The 22,602-nt window shown below is 35.1% G+C and overlaps 3 protein-coding genes, 1 long non-coding RNA gene and 1 pseudogene across 9 annotated transcripts; 4 read left to right on the top strand and 1 right to left on the bottom strand.

Annotated features, from left to right (window-relative positions):
* The first annotated feature begins 1,157 nt into the window (after positions 1–1,157).
* LOC104788336 (uncharacterized) lies at positions 1,158–3,328 on the top strand. Of its 3 annotated transcripts, XR_015558038.1 has the most exons (7): positions 1,158–1,400; positions 1,677–1,769; positions 1,844–2,016; positions 2,189–2,280; positions 2,475–2,562; positions 2,682–2,703; positions 2,817–2,963. It is a non-coding gene; the product is annotated as an uncharacterized LOC104788336 (long non-coding RNA). The 3 variants fall into 3 exon arrangements; XR_768219.3 differs by lacking the exon at positions 2,682–2,703 and having other exon boundaries at positions 2,817–3,328; XR_015558037.1 differs by lacking the exon at positions 2,682–2,703 and having other exon boundaries at positions 1,181–1,400; positions 1,540–1,769; positions 2,817–3,328.
* A 6,183-nt stretch (positions 3,329–9,511) lies between these two features.
* LOC104788338 (uncharacterized) lies at positions 9,512–11,187 on the top strand. 2 transcript variants are annotated; one of them, XM_010514086.3, is made up of 2 exons: positions 9,512–9,684; positions 10,009–11,187. In XM_010514086.3, the coding sequence occupies exon 2, from the start codon at positions 10,031–10,033 to the stop codon at positions 10,994–10,996; it is 966 nt and encodes a 321-aa protein (XP_010512388.1). In that variant the 5' UTR covers positions 9,512–9,684; positions 10,009–10,030; the 3' UTR covers positions 10,997–11,187. The 2 variants fall into 2 exon arrangements, with proteins under 2 accessions (XP_010512388.1, XP_010512389.1); XM_010514087.3 differs by having other exon boundaries at positions 9,514–9,684; positions 10,015–11,187.
* A 136-nt stretch (positions 11,188–11,323) lies between these two features.
* On the top strand, positions 11,324–13,847 carry LOC104788339 (vesicle-associated protein 1-1). Of its 2 annotated transcripts, none has more exons than XM_010514088.3 (8): positions 11,324–11,816; positions 11,917–11,987; positions 12,089–12,170; positions 12,277–12,392; positions 12,479–12,634; positions 12,735–12,785; positions 13,094–13,171; positions 13,492–13,847. In XM_010514088.3, the coding sequence occupies exons 1-8, from the start codon at positions 11,762–11,764 to the stop codon at positions 13,603–13,605; spliced, it is 723 nt and encodes a 240-aa protein (XP_010512390.1). In that variant the 5' UTR covers positions 11,324–11,761; the 3' UTR covers positions 13,606–13,847. The 2 variants fall into 2 exon arrangements, with proteins under 2 accessions (XP_010512390.1, XP_010512391.1); XM_010514089.3 differs by having other exon boundaries at positions 12,741–12,785.
* Positions 13,848–13,993: 146 nt separating this feature from the next.
* LOC104788340 (phosphatidate cytidylyltransferase 5, chloroplastic) lies at positions 13,994–16,492 on the top strand. Its single transcript, XM_010514091.3, has 7 exons — positions 13,994–14,451; positions 14,604–14,917; positions 15,001–15,191; positions 15,297–15,421; positions 15,625–15,758; positions 15,843–15,958; positions 16,034–16,492. Exons 1-7 carry the CDS (start codon positions 14,188–14,190, stop codon positions 16,111–16,113), a joined length of 1,224 nt encoding a protein of 407 aa, XP_010512393.1. The 5' UTR covers positions 13,994–14,187; the 3' UTR covers positions 16,114–16,492.
* Positions 16,493–16,942: 450 nt separating this feature from the next.
* Positions 16,943–19,410, bottom strand: LOC104788341 (scarecrow-like protein 22 pseudogene; annotated as a pseudogene). The gene has a single exon (XR_015558040.1). The product of XR_015558040.1 is annotated as a scarecrow-like protein 22 pseudogene (transcript).
* Positions 19,411–22,602: the final 3,192 nt, after the last annotated feature.

Raw genomic sequence — 22,602 nt, forward strand, 5'->3', positions numbered from 1 at the left:
CACATTGGGTGTGGTTTAAAAACAGAGAAGCACAAAGAAAAGATGTTTGGTTGGGCGTGATTAAAGTGTCTCTCTGACTCAATGCACCACCAGGTTTCAGCTTCAAGTCCTCTTCATTTAATTTTCTCCTCTAGTTAAATGTTTTCGAGTGTTCCTTTTTTTCGTTCTGCTTTTCTAGTACAGAAAAGGGAATTCAACTTATAATAATAATGACTTTTCACTTAATACAGCCACCGTTATAAATCTCGCAACTTACAAGAAGTTTCAATAGTAGTATGAGATTATATTTGATATGAGAACAAATATATCTCAATTAAAAGAAAACAAACGAGTGTGGCTTCCACGTAACACGACGAAGCTTAATTGGTCAACGGGTTCATAAAGTAACTTTCAAGAACATTAACCCACTTTGAATTACGATTTTAATTGTGACTCAAAGAATTGATTAGTTGATAACGTGTCCTTGCTTTAATACTTTGGACCAGTTATACGTAACTGGTGACATGAAATGGTTAAAAGTTTTCTAGTGAAAAAGAAGAAAGAAAAGTAATAATAAAACAAGTAGAAGAGGTAAAAAAGTATAGTTTAGGTGCCGACTAACTTTTACTGGTTTTATAATTGGTAACAAATTATGTGATACATCAATTACGGATACGTTAAAATAGATCATCGGTCAAAACCAATTATAAAAGAAAAAAAGGGTTCATAACCAGTCAACTAAATCGGACAGCTCTCTAATATTTTACTTTTACCTGTTTTTTTGTCACTTTATCCCAAACTAGACTAGTTTCAGGTCCTAGATAAGTAGAACTTGTTTTCTTAATCGAAAATTTCCAATTTTTGTCTTGAAGTTTCCTTACTCGTCTCTAGTTCTGAAGGACTAACATGGGGAAAACGTATGTTTCTCAGTTTCTTTTTTTGTTTCTCGTCTCAAAGTCTCCTTCCACAAACCCTACATTATCCCTACTATTAGTCGTAAAACATTGCCTGAAAAAAACCTTAGTTTTGTAAGAATTTACAATACAATGCCATTGCAATTATGACCAAATAATTTATTTGCGATAAGGATAAAAACGTCATTGTATTGGCTCTGAAATCGGATAAACACGCGGATCCTTTTTACCCATTTATATGACCCGGTTTTAGCTTTTAATCTCAGCCGTTCCATTTTATTTTGAACATAACATCTTAGCCGTTCATGTACAGAGAGTCTGAGACATGAAACCTAATTTTTTTTTTCCGCCTCTGCTCTCGATCTTAGTTTCCAGTACTAAAATTGAAAGAGTGATTCGAGAATTCCATAGAACTCTGGGAATTATATTTGATGGTGCAAAGCAATCGTAAATCTAAGAACAGATTTGAAGCAGTTGGCGTATAAAAGATCTATCGGCTACAACAAGGTAATTCGGTTGCAACCTAAAACCAAATAAATTGTTCTCTATCTCTAATGCTTAAAACCAAATTTAATTGGAATTTTGTTTTTGAATCTTGATGTGTTTTGATTTTGGGTTCCTCTCTGGTCATCATCATGATTTTAAGATGATAAACTCATGCTCATAAATCATCATCTCTCCCGTCACGTAGTGTCTTCATCAACGTAGTGTCCTCATCAACGAGAGATTCAAAATTGATGCTCTCATGATTATTTTGCATCTTCTTTTATGTATGTACCCCAGAGATTCACAAAATGAATCTGGTAAGACCAAAGGCTTAGGAGATGACTCTCCTTGATGAGCAGCAGAAGCAGTGCGAGGCAAAAGTTTTACCAGGTAATGCAAGATAAATATCTATCACATAGATAGATAGCCATTACCTCTTTTTTTTAATGGCGCTATCCATGCAGTTGAATGCAGAGATTGGAGAATTTGATGAAACCGTTGAAAGGGATTTATCACCGTTTTGTCCAAGAGATAGAAGCGAACATTGAAGAACTCAATCAGAAAATATTAGGACTGAAGAATAAGCAGATGTCACTGCGAGCTACCTTTCAAAAAGAGTACACAGATGGATAACGAGGTAAGAAACAGCAGGATCTTGAGTTGAGAGCTCCTTCCTTAAACTTATTTGGGTTTTGTGATTTAGTTTATTTTTTTGAATTACCCATTTGTCAATCAGGCGATTTGCATATGCTTCAATCTGATAGGTGAAATCTGCTCCTGAGTCCTGACATGTGTATTTCTCTGTACAGATTTCCAAAGCAGAGCTTGATCTTTTGCAAACTGTCCAAGAAAATGCACACCTCCGCTCACAAATTGTTCAATCTCCAGACAAATTTTGCAGGTATCTTAATGTTCCTACTAGCACTAGGACATACAGTAATTAGCTTTAGAGGTTCCTCCTCTCATTCAAATCTTCCTAGCGGCTTTAAGATATTGGTATTCTTGGTGCCCTGCCGAGAGTATCAGTAAAGTTTTTAAGTATTGCAGAGGGAGTTTTGTTTATGAATTTACCCTTTTTCTTGGTACCTTTGCAAGATATTTTCACTCTGGGCCGTCAGTGACAGAAGCTATGGGGGATTGAGCTTCTCATCTCAAGATGTTGGTCAAGTTTTAGCTATATCAGGTGCATGTTATATTTACCTATGGATGGTCTGGTGGGTTTGGTCCAGAAAATTGTGAATGTTTGTTTGGAATTTTTCCAAAAATATTCTCCTTATTACATTATCTATTAAACCTTTTCAGGATCTCACTTTTTTCATGCACGGTTGGTATTGTTTTCGTGTATATAGTTCGTCAACTCTGTTTCTTTAGTTTGTTCTTCTCTCTATCCATATCCCCCTTGAATGTAACTCATGATTTGAGTTACTAACCTTTCAGGACTTGGGCTTCTGGTGTTCCAACTTTTGGTATACCCACCGTTAGCTAAGGCCCTCACACTCCTTGTGATTATACGTCTTTCTGCGGTAAATCTGGGGTTGAAGTTTCTCGATTTTCGAATGTTGCTCTTTGGTTTCTTATATCGAATCTCTAAGAGTAGGCTTGCTGGGCGGATGACGTTTTAGATTTCAGCACCAAAACCAGACCCGTGGCGAAGATAAAGGCGATAAGGAAGGGGCTTTGGTACTACAACTCTTCACTCACTTTTGTTCAGATTTTCAGAAGCTGAATTTATGATCTGACTTAAAGCTGTTACTTTCTGTTGTTTTCTTTAGCTAAGGTGAGTTAGTTTACCATTGCACTGTTTTATTAGGAGATCGCAGAGATGTTTCTTTCAAAAGTTTTGAGTTTTTCTCTCATTTTTATGTCCTTGGGAGACTTCAAGAACCTTGGTCTCTTTTTGTTCTAAAATCTGAATTGATCAAGTATTATATAATACAGATTCATCAAAATTGTTTGCATCGTATTTTAGTATCTAAAGTAAAATTCATTCCACTAACGGTACCTCTGTAACACACGATTAAAATGGAAGTCTGTATAAAAGTGGGAATATCTCAAAATTTGTCGAATATAAACGTTAGGGGTTAAAAGTGGGATATGTCAAAAATGAAGGGGTCTATCTGTAATATTTAGTTACTTTCCCCAAAACATCAAAAACCTCTAAAACCCTCGAAGCCTCTCTCTTTAATCATAAGATTATATATAATTTTTTAAAATAAACTCTTAATATCATTGAAAATATAATAGAAAACATTGTATTTAAACGATTTTTAAAAAAGGTTTCGACTATGTGACATGTAAATGGAGAATGCATTTATTTTTTCTAAATTTTTTAGCCAAAATTTATTAATAACATTATTATATAGGTAATTATTTAAAAGAAAATAGTAATATGACATTAAATTTTATAACGGGATGGATTGAGAGGAGACAAAATGAGAAGAGAATGGACTGGACGAGATTAACAGCCCATAACAAAATTACTTTAACGTTTTTAACAAACACGGGCTGTGCTTAATTATTATTGATAGATTGCCTAAATGTTTCTATTTTCGAGTCGATGAAGATGATAATCATGTTTATTTTCGGTACGGATTGCAGTATTCTGCATATACACCAAAATATTGACAAAACACTGTAAAAGAGTGACCAACTAATTTTTATTAAAAAATATAATATTACACAATTAAAATTTTACGACCTAAAATAGTTTATTATTTGACTGAATATATGTTTTACCAATGTTTTTAAGTAATTTAATTTAGTATTTCCAAAAATCACTAAACAATTTCAATTGAAATCGAATCGGAATGAAAATCTTTAATCATAAGAAATTTTTTTATATATAAATAAACTCTTAACATCATTGGAAATATATTAATGTTTATGCACATAATTTTTTTTCATATCTGAACATGTAAATTAAATTATGATTAAAACTTCAGTGTATTTATGGTCCTACGATGAGAAATATTGGATGTAACACAGTTATGGGTAAATTCTATAATAGAAAATAGTGTACTTAAACGATTAAATAAAGCTTTAGTATATGACATGTAAAGAACTACTTTGAGATGGATAATTTGAGAATTTTGAGTATTTTTGAAAATATTTTGAGTGTTAAAAAAAATTCTAATGTATATTAACTATATAAATTAAACATACAAAGGAAGAATAAATGTATTTTATCTAAATTTTTTTAGCCAAAATTTATGAATTAAATTATTATATGGGTAATTATTTAAAAGAGAATAGGTTATGAGACATAAAATTTCTAACAGGATGGATTGGGACGGGTCGGGATGAGATTAGACTGGACGAGATTTAACACCTGTAACAAAGTTACTTTAACATTTTCAACTAACACGGGCTGTACTTGATTAGTATGGATGAACTGCAAAAAAAATGTATATTTTCTAGGTGTTGAAGATGATGTTCATGTTTATTTTCGGTACCGGTTATGGTATTCTATGTATACACCAAAATATTGACAACACCCTAAAAGAGTGGTAAAAAAACAAGAAATTGGATCACACTTTCATTCTAATAGTCATTTGTTTGGAGAACATCTATCATTTGGATTTTATTTTAAATAACTTTATTTATTAACCAAAGATCCAAAAAATATTAAATAATTTTAACTGAAATTGAATCAAAAGACGGAATGAAAATCTTTAGTCATAAGTTTTTTTTTTAAATAGACTCCTAATATCATCCGAAAGATATTATTGTTTATGCACATAATTTCATATCAGAACCTTTAAATTAAATTATGATTAAAATTTCAGTCTATTTATGGTATTACGATGAGAAATACTGGATGTGAGACAGAAATGAGTAATTTGTATAATAAAAAACAGTGTACTTAAACGATTTAAAAAAAAAATAGTATGTGACATGTAAAGAACTACTTTGAGAATTTTAGGTATTTTAAAAAATATTTTGAGAGTCTTTAAAAATTATAATTTATAATAACTATATAAATTAAACATTCAAATGGAGAAGAAATGTATTTTGTCTAAATTTCTTAGCTAAAAATTATAATAACATTATTATATAGGTAATAATTTAAAATAGAATGGTTATAGGACATAAAATTTCTAATGGGATGGATTGGGACGGGACGGGACGGGATGAGATGGGACTGGACGAGATTTAACATCCCGTAACAAAATTACTTTAACATTTTCAACAAACATGGGCTGTGCTTGATTAGTATGGATGAATTGCAAAAAAAATGTATATTTTCCAGGTATTGAAGATGTTGATCATGTTTATTTTTGGTATTGTTTGTGGTATTCTACATATACACTAAAGTATTGACAACACCGTAAAAGAATGGCCAACTAATTTTTATGGAAAATACTAATATTATATTTATGGTAGTAAGACAAGAAATAATATATATAAACTAAAACGGGTAAGTCGAATAATGAAAAGCAATAAAATGAACATTTTTTAAAGGAACATAAATTTTAGATAAAAGTACAAAATAGAAAAATATAGGTAGATAAATTTAAGTGTCAAGCTTTCACTAATTTGGATAAGGATTGACTATGCAACATGTAATTAACCACTTTGGAAGGAGTACTTAGAAAATTTTGGTATATTTGAAAACAAATATACAGTTTTTGAAATTATATTTTTTGGATAATTTCAACTAACTAAAAAAATAATTAATGGAGAACTCTGGTATTCCGTCTAAATTTTTTACTCAATCTCTTTAAATAAATATTGTCTAGCGAGTAATTACTTAAAAGAAAAAAAACATAAGACAAAAAAATTATGATGGAAAACAGGATGAGACGAGACAGGATGAAACGAGATAAAACGGGACACCAGGGATAGGTTGAGACGGGACGTGTATCCTGTTCCAAACTAAATACGTCTAAGTTTAAATTTTATTAATTTACATGAAAATAGTGCACATGTGCTATAACGCCCAAGTTAATATAATTCTTAGTCATTTTACAAATTTAAAATTTATATTAAAATGTTTTTTCCCGTGCATTAGCACAGGTTACTAGAGAAATAGTGGATGTGCAATGGAAATGGGTAATTCATATAATAGAAAAATTGCACTTATTTTCTTAAAAAAATTCACTATGTGACATATAAAGAACTAATACGAGATGGATATTTTGAAATTTTGGATATTTTTGAAAATATTCAAATGGACTTTATATATTTCGTGAAGTAATTCTCCACTTTGGAACGGGTAACTTCAAAATTTTAGAATTTTTTAAAATAGTTAGATAGTTTGTTATAATTGTAATTTTTTTGATAGTAAAAACTAACTAAATAAAAAAATTAAATATTCAAGAAGAATATGGGTATCCCATCTAAATTTCTTACCCAATTTCTATTAAAAATATTGCCTACCACGTAATTATGTAAAAGAGAACGATCATAATTATGACATCCCGGTTTGCGGAGAGGTTTAAAAAATTGATTTGGTCACCTATGTCACCAAAGTGCAGTTTTCTTTTCGGTCAAAGGTCATGAGAGAACTTTAGAGTTAAACATGTTTAAGCTGGAATAGTTTCCAGATGGGTGACCATCTGGAAAGTGATTGTCAGAACTGTGCGAGTGGAGACAAAACACATGGAAAGATCATGTGGTGATTTGTAGGGATGGTAAACAAATCTTTAAAGCCTCCTGGACGTAACAAATCGGTCGTCGGATATGGTGGTGGACCCGAGAATGGATGTGGGCCCACTAAGTGAGGTGGGCCTATGGATCGGGAATGGACATGGGTGGGTCCGCTAAGGTGATGATCAGAGCGTTACAGTAAGACAAAAAATTATGATGGATATAGAAGAGAGGAGATGGAACGAGACATGATAAAACGGGACAGGGACATGTTTCCCGTTCCTCTAGGTTATATAGTATATACGTGTAATAATCCAAAGTAAAACCAAACTTAAATTAGATATTTAAAATACTACAATTATATAAAAATATTTTGCCCGTGCTATAGTACGGGTTACTACCTAGTTACTATATCAATCGCCAAATCGTTTCAAAAGCAAATGTAAATGGTGTCGATAATAGTACGTAGTTAAATACCCTTTTTTGTAAATAAAATGGCAGGCACGATGTAAAATTAAATCATGAATTTAATTTAATCATAGTAGGAGATTCCGAATGAAAACAAAAACTCTTAAGTAACCTTTTACATGATCTTACATCCTCATTGTAAATCTCCCATCGTAAGTTTCTTAGTTGGAGCTGGCTTCGGCGGAAAACTCATAGCCACCGGCTCATACTGGTGTAACTCATGACGTGTATGGCCCTGTTCGTAACAGTGTCGCCGGCGACACCTTTCAGCGACTCAAATATAACGTTGTTTTCAGTGAGTTTTGAAATGAGCGACACGTAATGTAAAAAAAATAGTGAAAAATAAATGATTTTTCTGTCGCTGCGTCGGTTAAAACGATCGCCGGAAATTTCAGCGACTCTTTCTTTGGAGCTAACGACAATAAATCCCAACTTCAGCGACTATTTATTTCTGATCAATCATGATTTTGTCTGTGTTTGCGTCATTTTTTCTGCTCGCTGCAGCTGTTTTAGCGTCACTCTTTCGAACAGGGCCTATATTGATGTGGAAGCGTAAGAGTTTGATGGTGCGATATTAAGGTTGTATCTGATTTAAAAGTACTTCAAATATGTGTATAACTAAATTCATTTTAGCGCATCAAGAGACTAATTCCTAAAAGACTAATTTACTTACATGTCATATTAAATTTAGTTTACTTATATATATAAACCCGTGGCGAATATAAAGAATAATCGGTTCTATTCTACACATGTTCTGCTTCGAATTAATAGACTTTTCTATGTGGTGTACCGTGTACATAGAGCACATTCCTTCGTCTTAGAGTTATACCACATTAACCAAACATGATCATAGTGTATATAGAGCACATTGTCTGTTAGACACACATCATGATTGAGAAGAAGCCTTCATTCTACAAATATATATAAGTAACTATGCGTATTTAAGTATATAAATTTTTCACCTTTTTTTTTTTTGCTTTGTAGTGATCATGGCCAAAGTTTTAGAATTAAGTTAATAGATAGATTTTATGTGTTATTATTGTTAAATTAAATGGTTTCGACACCAAAATAATTGAGGAACAATGAAGGAACAAAACAGGGGTGACAAAAACAACGAACACAACACATTCAATATTAATTGTGTTCTTAACTGATATAAAAATGTTAATTATCATGCCCAGAATAAAATAAAATTAGATTAGGACCCATGCTAGAGCACAGATTGAAATTTATTTTATTTATATTGCACTTTTTATATAAAATATAATTTATGTGATTGTTTAAAAATATTTTTTGGACAATATGTGGTTGTCTGTAATCGTATCTAGTGATTAAAATTAACCCGTGTTTTAGCACATTGGTGACTGAAAGTTTATCAATGATTTTCCAGTCTCCTTTTGTGAGAACTTTTTTAAACTTAATCATTCTTTTGGAAGAGTGATTAAGTTTTTTGTTACCTATATTAATATGGTTAATTAAATATTCTTTGGAGATTTGATGAGTTTCTTTCGAATATCCTTTTTTAAGAGAATCTTAAATCGATATTTAATTAATGGTTACAACTCATATAACCTATAATATATCGAATATCAAATAATTAATTTTATAATCCATATTATATAGTTTACAAAAAAAATGGTGTACTTCCGTTTTATTATATAGGGGATAAAGAGTAAAGAAAAAACATTTTTGGTGTTCAAATTCAGGAGGTATAATATAATGTAATCTTATTATTACTTTGTCAAAAGGATCTATATATATATATATTTTTATTTATTTTTATGTGAACTTCAGTAGGATCTAATCTAATTAAGCTAAATGCCTAATCGTAATGGACAAAAACCAGCTAGCTAAACCAATGAGATTGGGATTGGGAGTTGGGACGTTGTGGTCCATGACTAAAGACTAAATCGAATCAGTCAAGAGACGGCTAACTTCGGTTTAATCTGGTTCAGCATGGCTGGTACTCTTAGCCTAATAATTAATCTAACAAATCCACTAACACTAACACATATGGGCCGACTATTCAGGCCATCGACACATATTATGATATCTGAGAGGCAAATGTTATCTTTGCATCCAAACACGAGGGTTACTCCCAAGATGTTTTATGTGCCGGACATGATTATCTTTGCATCCAAACACGACGCTTACTCCCAAGATTTTTTTCTACTCCCCGGAGACGTTTTAGTTATAGAGAAGAGAATATCCAACGGATTTAGGGATCTTACCGTTCTGCGATTCACCGGTGAGTTTTTTTCTCCAATTTAGTATCGCCTTCTTCTTCTTCGTCCTGATATAAAATGCTCTCGTGTTTGCTTTCCGGAGAATTCGTGGTAAAATTGTTCCAGCATATATATATTTTGATAAATCGACTTCAATTTGATTTATTTCCTCCTTATGCTTATAAGTTTGCGTCAAGATTTTGATCTAATTGGAACAAAGTAACCAATTCAAGATTCCTAACTCGTTAATTGGTTTTGATTATCCGGTTTAATAAGTGTCCCATGTAAAATCATCTTGGTCCTGATAATATTGAATTGTATTCTGTTTTGTTTGTTTATATGTTAAGAAACAGAGAGTTAGAGACTTCAATGGTGATGAGCCAAGGAATGGTGTCTCTTACAAAGTCTCTATGCACCATGACTCCAAGATTCCGTCTCAAGAACCCGAGTTTGATGCAGAACCTAAAGAAGACCCCCGGATCTTGTCACCTCCGTTTCAGAAACCTCCGTGTCTTATGCACAACTAAACTCTCTCAGTGGGAACCATCACCTTTCATTCATGCTTCTTCAGAAGAAGCTGGTGCTGCTGATATAGTATTGGACAAAACCGCTAATGTCTTCGAATCTATTGTATCCGAGACTGCAGAAGAGGAAGAAGAAGAGACAGCGCAACAACAACAAAAGAACAACTCTCAAGTTCAGGTACTTAAATGGCCAATATGGCTATTAGGTCCATCTGTTCTCCTCACTAGCGGTATGGCACCCACTTTATGGCTTCCTTTGTCATCAGTCTTCCTCGGTTCCAACGTTGTCAGTCTCCTTTCATTGATCGGTCTAGATTGTATTTTCAACCTCGGAGCAGCACTTTTCCTCTTGATGGCTGATTCATGCGCACGTCCTAAAGACCCATCACAGTCCTGCAACAGCACACCACCGTTTAGCTACAAGTTCTGGAACTTGTTTTCACTCATAACCGGGTTTCTCGTCCCAACGTTACTTCTCTTCGGATCCCAATCCGGGTTACTAGCTTCTCTCCAGCCTCAGCTTCCTTTCCTCTCGTCAGCTGTTCTCTTCTTCCCTTACTTTATTCTCCTAGCGGTTCAGACGTTAACAGAGATTCTCACATGGCACTGGCAATCACCGGTCTGGCTAGTCACACCAGTTGTCTACGAGGCTTACCGAATCTTGCAACTGATGAGAGGGTTGACGCTTAGTGCAGAGGTAAACGCACCGGTTTGGGTGGTTCATATGCTTCGTGGGCTTGTCTCTTGGTGGGTATTGATCTTGGGAATGCAACTCATGAGAGTTGCTTGGTTTGCTGGTTTTGCATCTTGATCAACAACAACAACAAGTCAGCAACCACCATCTGTTGCTTCTAAGTAAAGACAGATATTAGATGTTTTCTTCGTTTAGTTTTCAAAACTCATGTCAGAGACTACATATCTGTAACTCTTATACTTCACTCACTGTATAGCTTTTATTATATTCGTGAGTTGGTGATAATGGTAAAAACATATTCTATATTATTCACTTCTTAGTTAGGTATGATACATAGTAATATTTTTGGTTCGTCTCTTGTTATAGAGTTTGATTGGTTTTGCATTTATCTTGCTTTTAAGTAAAGAGATATAAGTATGTTTCTTCGTTTAGTTGTTAAGTCTTGTCAAAGACAAAAAAAAAAAACAGAAGCAAAAGCAGATTTATATAGGTTTTACTACCGTTTTAGTATTGCTAAGTTGGTAAAACAGTAACCAAAACAGAGATTGTACGTTATTATGATCAGATTCGATTGTTTTGTTTAATTTCAATCAATGCGTCTGCGATTAGAGAGGCGCGTTTGCGTTTTTTGATCAAATGTAAGTAAAAAGACAATAATACCCTTGAGAAATGAACAAGACAAATAGCGCGATGTCCCCACTCTCTTCATTAGCTCTCTCTCTCTCTCTCTCTCGATCTCGGTTTCTCGATCGACGACTGCTCTCTCTTGAAACCGGAGACGTCGTCACGGGGACGAATCTATTCGCCGGGGAATCTTTTTTTACGTTTTTTGGTTCGTTTGTACGGAGAGAATCGATTTGAATCTCCGGCGATCTGATCAGGATGAGTACCAGCAGCGAGCTTCTTACCGTCGAGCCTCTCGACCTTCAATTCCCTTGTAAGCTTATATTGTTTTTGTACCTTTTCGTTGTTTCGCATGTCTTCTTCTTCCCCAGATCTGAGTTAACGTTTTTATTGTAATTTGATTATTTATTTAGTTGAATTGAAGAAGCAGATCTCTTGCTCTCTGTATTTGACGAACAAGACTGATAATAATGTCGCCTTTAAGGTTATATAATTCTCTCTTTCTCTTTTTCGATTTTCGAATTTGAGAAAATTGTTGTTGATTTTTATCTGAAGGCTTTTTTTTTTGTGTTGTTGTGTTATTAGGTTAAGACCACGAATCCTAAAAAGTATTGTGTTAGGCCTAACACTGGAGTTGTTCTTCCGAGGTCTACTTGTGAAGTTCTTGGTCTGTTCACTCTCTCTTTCGAGATGGATTTGTGTTTTTTGTTATTTTTTTTGCCAAAATTGGAATTTGATGAATTATTTTATTTGTTTGGTGTTTTGTGATATAGTGACCATGCAAGCTCAAAAGGAAGCTCCTTCTGATATGCAGTGTAAGGACAAGTTTCTGCTGCAAGGTGTGATTGCTAGTCCTGGTGTCACGGCTAAGGAAGTTACTCCTGAGATGGTATACTTGATTACATTTCATTGTTGATTTTGTGTGGATGATTTTACAGTTTGGTTTTGGTTTTTTCTTGTGGTGAAACTTTGCAGTTTAGCAAAGAGGCTGGGCATCTGGTTGAGGAGACTAAACTGAAGGTTACTTATGTTGCTCCACCACGACCACCATCACCAGTTCATGAAGGATCAGAAGAGGGTTCTTCACCAAGGGCTTCTGTCTCTGATAACGGACATGGTTCTGAGTTTTCCGTAAGTTAATGTTACAATCTTACGTTTAGATTTGAGTTTAATGCTAATCTTACATTTCTTTTCTGTAGATTTTTATGTTTATTTGTGATTAATTTTTTAGTTTCAGAGATTTAGCGTGGACAAAGGTGAACCTCAAGAAAACACATCTGAGGTATTTTTTGACAAGTTTTTAAAGCTTTTATTATTTATCTTTTGCTTTTGCTCCGTCTAAAACTGATTAGTTACAACTTTGGAGGTAACTTTATTGAAAAAAGTTACCTTTTAGGCTGATTATTAGGTTGAGAATCTTTCTGTACGTTGATTACTTAAAAAGGTTCATCACATTTTTAGAAGCTTACTCAGTGCTCAAGCCGTCCATTACTTTTTGTGCTTTCAAATCCTCTAGCTGTTATTTGACACGCAGTTGCCAGGAGACCCTGGTCATTTTCCATTACAGCTAAATTTTGAATGATTTTTCAGGCGAGGGCTCTTATCACAAAGCTAACCGAGGAAAAACAGTCTGCCATGCAACTGAACAACAGACTTCAAAGAGAACTGGTAATACAACTTCCACTTGAATCCTTTCTATCTCTGCATCTATCCTCCTTGCTGTTGTTTTTGGAACGAAAAGATTACTTTGTTGATTAACAACTACGAGAAAACGTTTTCTAGTGTTTTTGAGAATAGATGCTTGAACTTAGCATTTACATTTGGCCAGCCTGGACTCTTATCAAAACTCTTTTCTCCATCATTTAACATCAGAATTGTTCCTTGAATGTTATTACTAGTAGATTAAATCACCATACCATTAAGCAAAACCAGTCATTCACAAGCTTAGTTTAGAATCTTGAGATTGTTTCTTGGATTGAATGGTGCAGGATCAGTTAAGGCGTGAAAGCAAGAAGAGCCAAGGTGGCGGTATCCCGTTCATGTACGTTCTTCTGGTCGGACTCATCGGTCTAATTTTGGGATACATTATGAAGAGGACATAAAACCAACCAGCCCACCTGAATTTAATTCCCTCACCCCCCTACGAAGGAAGAAGAAAACATCAACAGCAACAAAAAAATAGACTTATAACTCTTTCCAGTCAGACATTCTTTTTCTCTTATGTATTTGTCAATTTCGCCTAAAAAAAAAGGTGCTCTAGAAGATTTGTGTTTTCATAACTCAGTTTGCTTTTGTTTTCAACTTTTGTAATCCAATGACTTTGCGTGGGTTATTTCTCCACTAATTCTTTTATCTTTCTTAACACAAATCTCATCATCTAAACCAAGTACACTAAAGCCACAACATAAAATGAAACCTTCCTTCTCGGCCAGAGACTTCGGGTTTAAACGGTGAGTTAATCTACGCGTCAACAGATGCGCGTGGAGTTCAGACCAAATCTCACGTCGTACCATTCCCATCAAGGTCCACCACCACTGCCCCCATTAGCATCTCCACCGTACAAAGCTCCGATTAGATTCACCGAATCACACAATCTTAAAAATCCTTCCTTTCGTGATGCGGAGGATTCCGTTATCGTAAAAATTTGTCCTTTATACAATCTTCTTTTAGGGTTTCGGACTTCAATGGCGCCTTTTGTTGAGGTCTGTAGGTATAAGCCTACACCGCTCTCGTTAAGCTCTCTCTGTACATGTCCTTGCCGTTCCTCTCCAAGAAAATCTCTAACTCTTCCCCACTTCTCCGAAAAGTATTCGAATTTGGGTCTCGTCGAATCCAAAGCATTGTCTCTTTCTCGCTTTAGTCGTATTCCTGTTAACCGGCGTGTTATCATCACGGCCGTTGCTCGAGCTGAATCAAATCAAATTGGTAATGATGGCAACTCAAAGGAGGTAACTTTATTCCTCTTTCTTACTTTCTTCAATCTGTTAATTTCAGCTTAGTTGTAAAATACTTCGATGATGTAAAGATTTGTGCTTTTGGATTAGTATGAAAGGCTGAGAAACTTATCATGGCATTGCTGCAACTACTCCCATCTGTTTAGGAACACAGCAGAGATCAAGAAGAATTGGAAGTTATTGAAGAAGATTCGAGTGTAGATGATCAGAAGCAGAAATCTAGAAGCCAGTTTAAGAAGAGAGTAATTTTTGGTCTAGGAATTGGCTTATCTGTAGGAGGTATTGTATTAGCTGGAGGATGGGTTTTCACAACAGCATTAGCAGCTGCGGTTCTTCTAAGTGCTCGAGAATACTTCGAACTAGTGAGAAGTAAAGGAATTGCTCAAGGAATGACACCTCCTCCACGATATCTTTCTAGAGTCTGCTCGGTTATATGTGCCCTTATGCCTATACTTACATTGTGAGTTAGTTTCAGTCAGTCAAAAAACTTTAAAAGCTTTGGGATTCTTTCTCTTATTCTGATGAAAATGTTGTTTTTTATAGGTATTTTGGTCATATAGATATCTCGGTGACATCCGCAGCATTTGTTGTTGCAATGGCGTTGTTGTTACAGAGAGGAAACCCTCGTTTTTCTCAGCTGAGTAGTACGATGTTTGGGCTGTTTTACTGTGGATATCTTCCTTGTTTCTGGGTTAAGCTACGCTGTGGTCTTACTGCTCCTGTTCTTAACACTGGCAAGCACTCCATTCCTTTATTATTATTATGATCCTTCTTAGCTCTGCTGATACATAAAGTAGTAATCAAAGACTAAGTCTCCTGAGCAGTTTAATTTCTTATAGGAATTGGAAGAAGCTGGCCAATTATTCTCGGTGGTCAAGCACATTGGACAGTTGGACTTGTTGCTATATTGATTTCATTCTGCGGTATAATTGCCTCAGACACGTTTGCTTTTCTCGGTGGCAAGGTATGTCTCTAATGAAGATCATATCTAAGTCAAATTAAGGATGAGTACTATTCAGTGTATTCGTTTTGTCAAATTAAGGATGAGTCCTATTCAGTGTATTCGATAAAAAGAAGTACAAATTTAGTATATTGTCGACCTTCCAGTGCATTTATATAGTCTTGCAATAGTTTCTTCCGCCTGAAGTTAATGAACTAAAATTGCAGGCATTTGGTAAAACTCCTCTTATTAGCATTAGTCCAAAGAAGACATGGGAAGGAGCTCTTGCAGGACTTGTTGGTTGTATTTCCATTACCATTCTACTGTCCAAATCTTTGTCTTGGCCTCAATCTCTTGTCAGGTACTCAAATCCGATCGAATTCCCAAAGCCTTGTTGAATCATAATGTTTGTCTTTATTCTCTGACTGGTTCTCTATTTAAACAGCATTATAGCTTTTGGAGTTCTTAACTTCTTCGGATCGGTCTTTGGTGACTTAACTGAGTCAATGATCAAACGTGACGCGGGTGTCAAAGACTCCGGCTCACTCATCCCTGGACACGGTAATAATATGATAAATCAGACAGGGTTGATAGTCTATCAATGCTTCCTCTCTAACCGATCTTATGTAATTGCAGGTGGAATATTAGACAGGGTTGATAGTTACATATTCACTGGTGCATTAGCCTACTCGTTCGTAAGACTTCATGGAGTTTGATTCTGTGGTGTTAATCCATATCCCCAAGAAACTCACTATAGCTTCAAGAATACTTACAAAACCGGTGCTACTTTTTCCCTCTACGAACGAGAGTGAAGTTCAAAAGAAGAGTACAGCAATATGGCTGCAGAAATTTCTGAGATTACCCTCCGGTTTGTTGTTTGATTGAACCGGTATGCAATTTTTGCTTCCATGGGAGTAAGTAACTGGTTCCATCATTCGGCCCGTTGATTTTGTGTTGTCTGACTGGTTGGTTAATGAAACGGCGGCGTATGCAATTGATTTACTTTTCAAAAAATTGTTTTCCAGATGGATTGAAGAAAGAAAGAAAAAGACTAATGTCATGTGGGGATGTTAATGAATGCGTTGTTCCCAAGCAGACTTTTTTAGAGAGGTCTTTAAAAAAATAAAATCTGAATGAAAAAAGGAAACTATATATACTAATCAAAATTCAATGATAAAGAGGCAAAAATTAAGAAATGATTGGGAAGAGGCAAAAGACATGGGTGGATTTCGTATCCAATCCTACAATAAAGAATGTTACTTTCACAATTTCACTGCAGAATCTTACTCAAGTGGTTTTGATTAAATTAAGAATAAATTTGGTAACATTTGTGATTATATATCAATCTAAGCCGAGGTACCATGTGATTGACTACACGGACAAATCTCGTATTACGCAATCTCTTTGCAATTTCTAAAAGTCTTTTAACATCGTTTACGACATTAACCCAAAACACACAAGTTAATAATGTATTATCTAGTGAATGATATAAAATGTAAAACCGTATTTATCATTTCGACAGCAATATAAAAGTGGAGAAAAAAAAGACTAACAAAAGGATTTATATATATCATTTGATTGGTTAACATCACAATCAAAGACTAAAAGAACACATTAAAACATAATTATAAATAACCCAAATTAAAAAAGCTAAAAAAACGAAATTTAAAAAACCTTTTTATTAAAATATTTTCTCTTTTAACGTTTCCAAGCTGAGACAGCAACAAGTTCTTTCCTCTGCCAACACAAGACAAGTGAAGACAACGACGACTGTCTCTTCTCCAAGTGAAACCCTCTCATCGGATTCCTCTGCAACAAATACTCCGCTTGTGTCTCCGCAGTCTGACTCAGCATCACCGGAGAAAATCCACATTGTCCAAATAAACTTCTCCACGGCGGCGTTCTCTCCATCCAACAACGGTAACGATTCGTCAACAGTTTCTGTATAGACGGCTGCACGCAAAACCTCTCGACCCTCGTAGCAGCTTCCGCATTACTCGAGTCCAGTGACTCGAGCAGAGTCGTGTAGTACTGAAGCGCGTTAATCACACCGTTAGGGAACGGTGCGTCGTTGTTACGGTCGCATGTTCTGTCTGAGCAAACGACAACGTTTGGAGAGATTTGTTTCAAGAAACGAAGGATCAACGGGAGGTAACCGGAGACGACGGAGCTGATTGGAAGATTCACAGCGATTGCTTCTTTCTCCGATGATCGGAACAGAGAGAGTGGCCAATAAGTTGGATTCAAGAGAATCTCCAAGTTCAAAAGCTCGATTTCGAAGGAGACACCTGACTCTGCCGCGAAGCTTCTGAGATTCTCTTCTGTGAACCGGAGCTCGAACTCGTCGGAGACAGTTGAAGGAGAAGCAAAAGCTGTGATCTTTAGCGACGGAGGCGATGAAGAAGATCTGTTTCTTTTTCCGGAGAGTTCTTGAATCAGAGAAGCCCATTGACCTCCGTAACCGATATCGAAATCGACAATGTGGATACGATCAGACCCTTGTAAGGACTCGAGAATGGTTTGGTTTGCAGTGAAGTTGACGAATTGAAGAAACGGTGACGTTTCTGAGAAAGCTCTGTAAGCTGCGATTCGAAAGATTAGGTTTTGAGGAGGAGAGAGTGACGGTTGTGATGATGAGTCTTGAAGGAGAGAGTGAAGAGCTTCGGTTATATACGAAGCTGCTCTATGAAGCGGAGGTTTAGGGTTGTTGTTAGTGTCGTCGTCGTTAAGGTTGTGATTGAGCCGCGCCAATATCCCTTGCGCGAGGATGGGATTGGGATTGTTATCTCCGCCGCCGTTTGTGGTTGTTCCGATTAGCTCCACCGCCGCGGAGAATAGCTGGTCGATGATTAACGTTGACTGGTCGTGTTCGTCTTCACCGGCTAACTTGGGCGGAGTGAGAAACGGGTCGTGAGATTCGTGACCCGGATCCGAGAACTGGAAAGCCCACTGTTGAGATCCGGGTTGACCCGAATTGAGACGTTTAGCCGGAGGAGGAGGAGGAGACGACGGAGGATCCGAGAAAAAATCAGGACTTGGGTTAATCAGAATCTCAGGGTTCGTTGCGTCGTGAAAAGGGAAGCCGTAGCCGCCAAAGAGTGGATTAGGGTTATCGATAACCGGGTCGGATCCAGAACCGGTGTCGAAACCAACAAACTCAGAACCCGGATCCACAACATCACCACCACCAGACATGATTAACCTAAGAATACTCTCTTCTTGTCCAGGAGAGCCACCGGAGAGAACACCATCGAGATCCTCGAAACCCATCGGGTCGCATTTCTCATCGGCGCCGGAAAAGTCAGCAGCAGCAGCAGCAGCGCCGCCGCTGGGACCACCGTGAGAGGAAGACAGCGTGGTGGTTGAAGAAGAGACGAAAGGGCTTGGACTTCTAACAGAGTCTAAAACAGACGTCGGCTCCGAGAAACCACCATTGTTAACAACAAAGCAGAGATCTTCTTCAACTACAACTTGTCTTCCATGGAGGAGCTTCTCTGAATCTAAAAAACCTAGAAACCCCTTCCCTTGAAATTGCTCAAAGGGTAGGGGCATGACCAATCTTTTGAAAGAGTGAGAGAACAAAAAAGAAACCCTAGATCTCACAACGAAGAAGATGAAAGCTTGAAACTGAAATTGGCGCCCACATTATATAATATATATCTCTCTCACTCGGGGTTGGGTGTTGTTAATAACAATCTTTCGTCTCTTTGCTTTTGTATATTGACTCTGGCTGCTGCTTGCAAGAACGTTCCAAAGTGATCTTCTTCATCCAAAAAAATAAAAATGGTCTCTTTTCTTTTTATTTGGGAAAAGGATTTGGTTTTTGCTCTGTGTGTGGTGCCTTGTGTCTGTAGATTTACTTATCTCTACATCTGTTTTCTCATTTTTCTTAAGCCTAACTCGCACTTACGGCGCGTTACTCTTACTCTCTATAAGTCTCTATGGTCATTCATTCATTCTCTTTTGTACTATGGCTAAAAATGTTCATAGATCTTTTCTTATGATAGGGTCTAATTTGGTATATTGTTTTTTTTTTTTTCTTTTGTCAAAGTATATTGCATGTTGCTTTTGCTATATATTTTTTAAACTTTGATTTACCATTATTATTATCTTGTTTTGCGTTGATTATTTAAGTCAAAAGTCAAAACCATATATTTATCTAATTTTGATTTTTGAGTTTGAATTAACTAAAAAATTACTATGATAAGGAAACCGCTGATTTTATGCGGATTGACTGGATTGTTTTTTTCATTAACTTCCCCGAAATTGTTTGATTTTTACAAAGTAGAGTTTGTGTTATTATCATGAGTATATATATGTTTTTTTATTATGTAGCATGCTATTAGATATATTTTAAAAATATATATATATATGAGATATATTTACTAATTTGAGAATTAAATGATGATGATACTAAAGATTTTGTTTACTGAGTGATAAATGGGTCAAGATTTGTTTTTCAAATCAGGTGTAAAACACTGACTATGTATAGTCAAAGTTATTTACTCAAACTGTTAAAAATATATGATTATCTACTATCTAAGATCTAGCAAAATAAGTAATCTGGAAAGTAGAAAAAAAAAATCTGGATTTTATAATTCAAACTAGGCACCAAAAAAATAGAAAAAATTGTGTCAACAGTAAAAAATACTGAGGCGCGTTAAAAACAAAAACAAAACAATCTGAAAATACTGTATAAAAAATCTAAAAACATATACCGAGGTAGGTTGCAGAGCAAAAGGTTAATTTGACGCAGATGGCTTACTGTCTATAACTGTGTACCATTGTTACCCCTGGTTTTTTACGAATACGCTCAACGTGAAAGGAAGGGTAATACAGTAAGTTTAGTTGTAAAGTAGCTCTTGCAGCAGTTAGCTTAATTTGATGCCTGGTTTTTAAAAACTGAAGCTGGCATCATGACCCGGACCAGCATCGGGTGGCTCGAGTCTGTCTTGACTATACAAAATATAGGATGTAGACTTGTTATAGATATTAGTTAGTGCCCTCACCTCTAGTCTCTACTATCAAAGTTTATAGAACCAGCATACTACATACTGCCAATGAGTCTATGACCAACACGATATATATAATCCATAGTCTAAGTAACTCTACTCAAAAAGTATAAATTTGTTTACAAACTTGAGATACTTAAGTGGCCGTAATAGAGGAGGATACCTAAGGAAAATCAAATACTAAAAGAAAGATGTGTAGCTGGATTTACAAGACAAGTTGGAACTTTTGGTGGTTTGTGTGTGAATGAGAAGGAGACATTGCTTATGTTGTTGCCCTAAACATATTTCTGTATATTTATGAAAACCAAAAACAATATTTAAAAAGTCGAAAATCATTGTAATTGGACATTGTAATAATGGGAGACATGTTTTTTTTCTCCAAGACAAACAAGAAACCTCCATGTGAATTTTCCACCACCTTGTTGTATGTCTAACACCATGTATTCTAGTATTAAACTATTTCTTTCTGCTTTTCTTTTTTTGTTGTGTTTACTGTTTAGGAATTAAAATATACCCAAATTGCCTTAGTTTAATCAACTCAATATATAGGTGGATGAATGGCTAGAAGAGGGACACATCGACCGTGTGTTACCTGCATACAATTTAATTTACTCGTCATTCCGTTTCACGAATACATATACTAATTTGGTTACGTTGATATAATCATATGTATAAAACAATTAAATGTCAAATATAAGGTATGTAAACTGATTTATATCAGTTAAAATATCATGCTATATTGATATATATACCTAAACAACATACTATACAAAATGAATAGACCAAATATTTTTGAAAATTTGGATAGGGTTACAATGCATTAGAAATCAACTAAGAGTATGTGCATTGGTTGATTTTTCACCCGTCCCACGCTAATAAAAGGTTTGATTTAAATCAAAAACAAATTAATATTGTAGAACCGTTCCTACAATTGGGACGTAATTTGCATCGTCCCTTTGAACACGTGGCAACGTGTGGGTCGTTGTTGTTGTTTCTGTAGGGTGAGACGGAAAAATTCAATGGTTCGAATTTATTTTTTGTCTCCGACTCTCTCTCTCTACTCTCTCTCTCTTGACGGCGATTCGTTTGGAGATCTGATTTCATCCCTAAATATCATCATGCAAAGGGCGATCTACTGTTTGATCTCGAGAAAAATCAGCCGGTTCTAATTGAAAGAGGTTTGTGTTCCAATTTCGTTTCCAAGTTTTTGTAACTTTGTAATTTTCTTATATTATTAATGTTAATGTTATATGTTTTATTTGAATTTAAACTTTACTATGATTTTACTTATTAATTTAAATATTTAAAAAAATAATATTTTTTTTTACTGGGGACCAATTGTGAGGGACACCAATGCTCATCCCAAAATTAAGAAACTCTGAAAATAACATTAATTTATTCAAGGGACCAAATATTTGTCCCAACTAATGCACATGCTCTAAGATTTACTTTAGTAACTTCACCGCTCATACTCACCTTTCCTCACTCGAAACTAGTACCGAAATAGAGAGCTATGGTTATATATACTTTTACCCAAAAAAGTAGTATGTTTGTTTTTTGTTTGTCTCACATGTCAAATGTCAATTGTCAAGATGTCATATTTGCAAATTCACTCTCACTTTCACTTTCATATGAATAGGATTTTACTAATTTCCCAAAATAAACCTAAAGTTCTCAAAATAAACGATAGTCGTCTGCTGTGCTGATCTTTCGATTCACGGGTAAAGTTTTCTTTCTCACAATCTCACTAATTTAAAATTTCACTTTGTATGTTGAGAAATTAGAAAGGGGGTTTAACTTATTAGAATAAAGGTCATATCATATCATATCATATCCAAGTCGCAAATCACAAAACAAGGACAACGTAATGTCAAATTTTGGTTGGTTTACTGTTAATTTATCAAGACTTAGGAGAAACATTACAGCACAAACAATAAAATTTGTCTCGCGCGCGTTGTTAGAGAATAAAATACAGTGACGGCGGAAACAAAACAAAAATAAAAAGATAGTGATAGATTGTATGATCTTATATAATTTGTCAATACAACAACCAACATAACCATGTAGTATTATAACATTTAATTATTTGATCAAACTGTATAATATTATTGATTGACACATTGTTAAACCTAAAATTATTTATAGACATCTAGAAACAGTTGACATAATTAAGCAAGTATACGAACAAATCCA

The sequence above is a fragment of the Camelina sativa genome, chromosome 5 (genome assembly GCF_030686135.1).
Source record: "Camelina sativa cultivar CO46 ecotype springtype chromosome 5, ASM3068613v1".
In the NCBI taxonomy this organism is placed as follows: domain Eukaryota; kingdom Viridiplantae; phylum Streptophyta; class Magnoliopsida; order Brassicales; family Brassicaceae; genus Camelina; species Camelina sativa.

What these genes read in the sequence shown, in the direction of transcription:
- LOC104788340 (XM_010514091.3), top strand. Translation starts at nt 14,188, where the DNA reads ATGGCGCCTTTTGTTGAGGTCTGTAGGTATAAGCCTACACCGCTCTCG. An exon ending in CTTATGCCTATACTTACATT is followed by an intron (nt 14,918 to 15,000) that starts GTGAGTTAGTTT and finishes TGTTTTTTATAG; the next exon opens with GTATTTTGGTCATATAGATA. An exon ending in TTGCTTTTCTCGGTGGCAAG is followed by an intron (nt 15,422 to 15,624) that starts GTATGTCTCTAA and finishes CTAAAATTGCAG; the next exon opens with GCATTTGGTAAAACTCCTCT.
- LOC104788339 (XM_010514088.3), top strand. Translation starts at nt 11,762, where the DNA reads ATGAGTACCAGCAGCGAGCTTCTTACCGTCGAGCCTCTCGACCTTCAA. An exon ending in TCTCGACCTTCAATTCCCTT is followed by an intron (nt 11,817 to 11,916) that starts GTAAGCTTATAT and finishes TTATTTATTTAG; the next exon opens with TTGAATTGAAGAAGCAGATC. An exon ending in ATAATAATGTCGCCTTTAAG is followed by an intron (nt 11,988 to 12,088) that starts GTTATATAATTC and finishes TTGTGTTATTAG; the next exon opens with GTTAAGACCACGAATCCTAA.
- LOC104788338 (XM_010514086.3), top strand. Translation starts at nt 10,031, where the DNA reads ATGGTGATGAGCCAAGGAATGGTGTCTCTTACAAAGTCTCTATGCACC.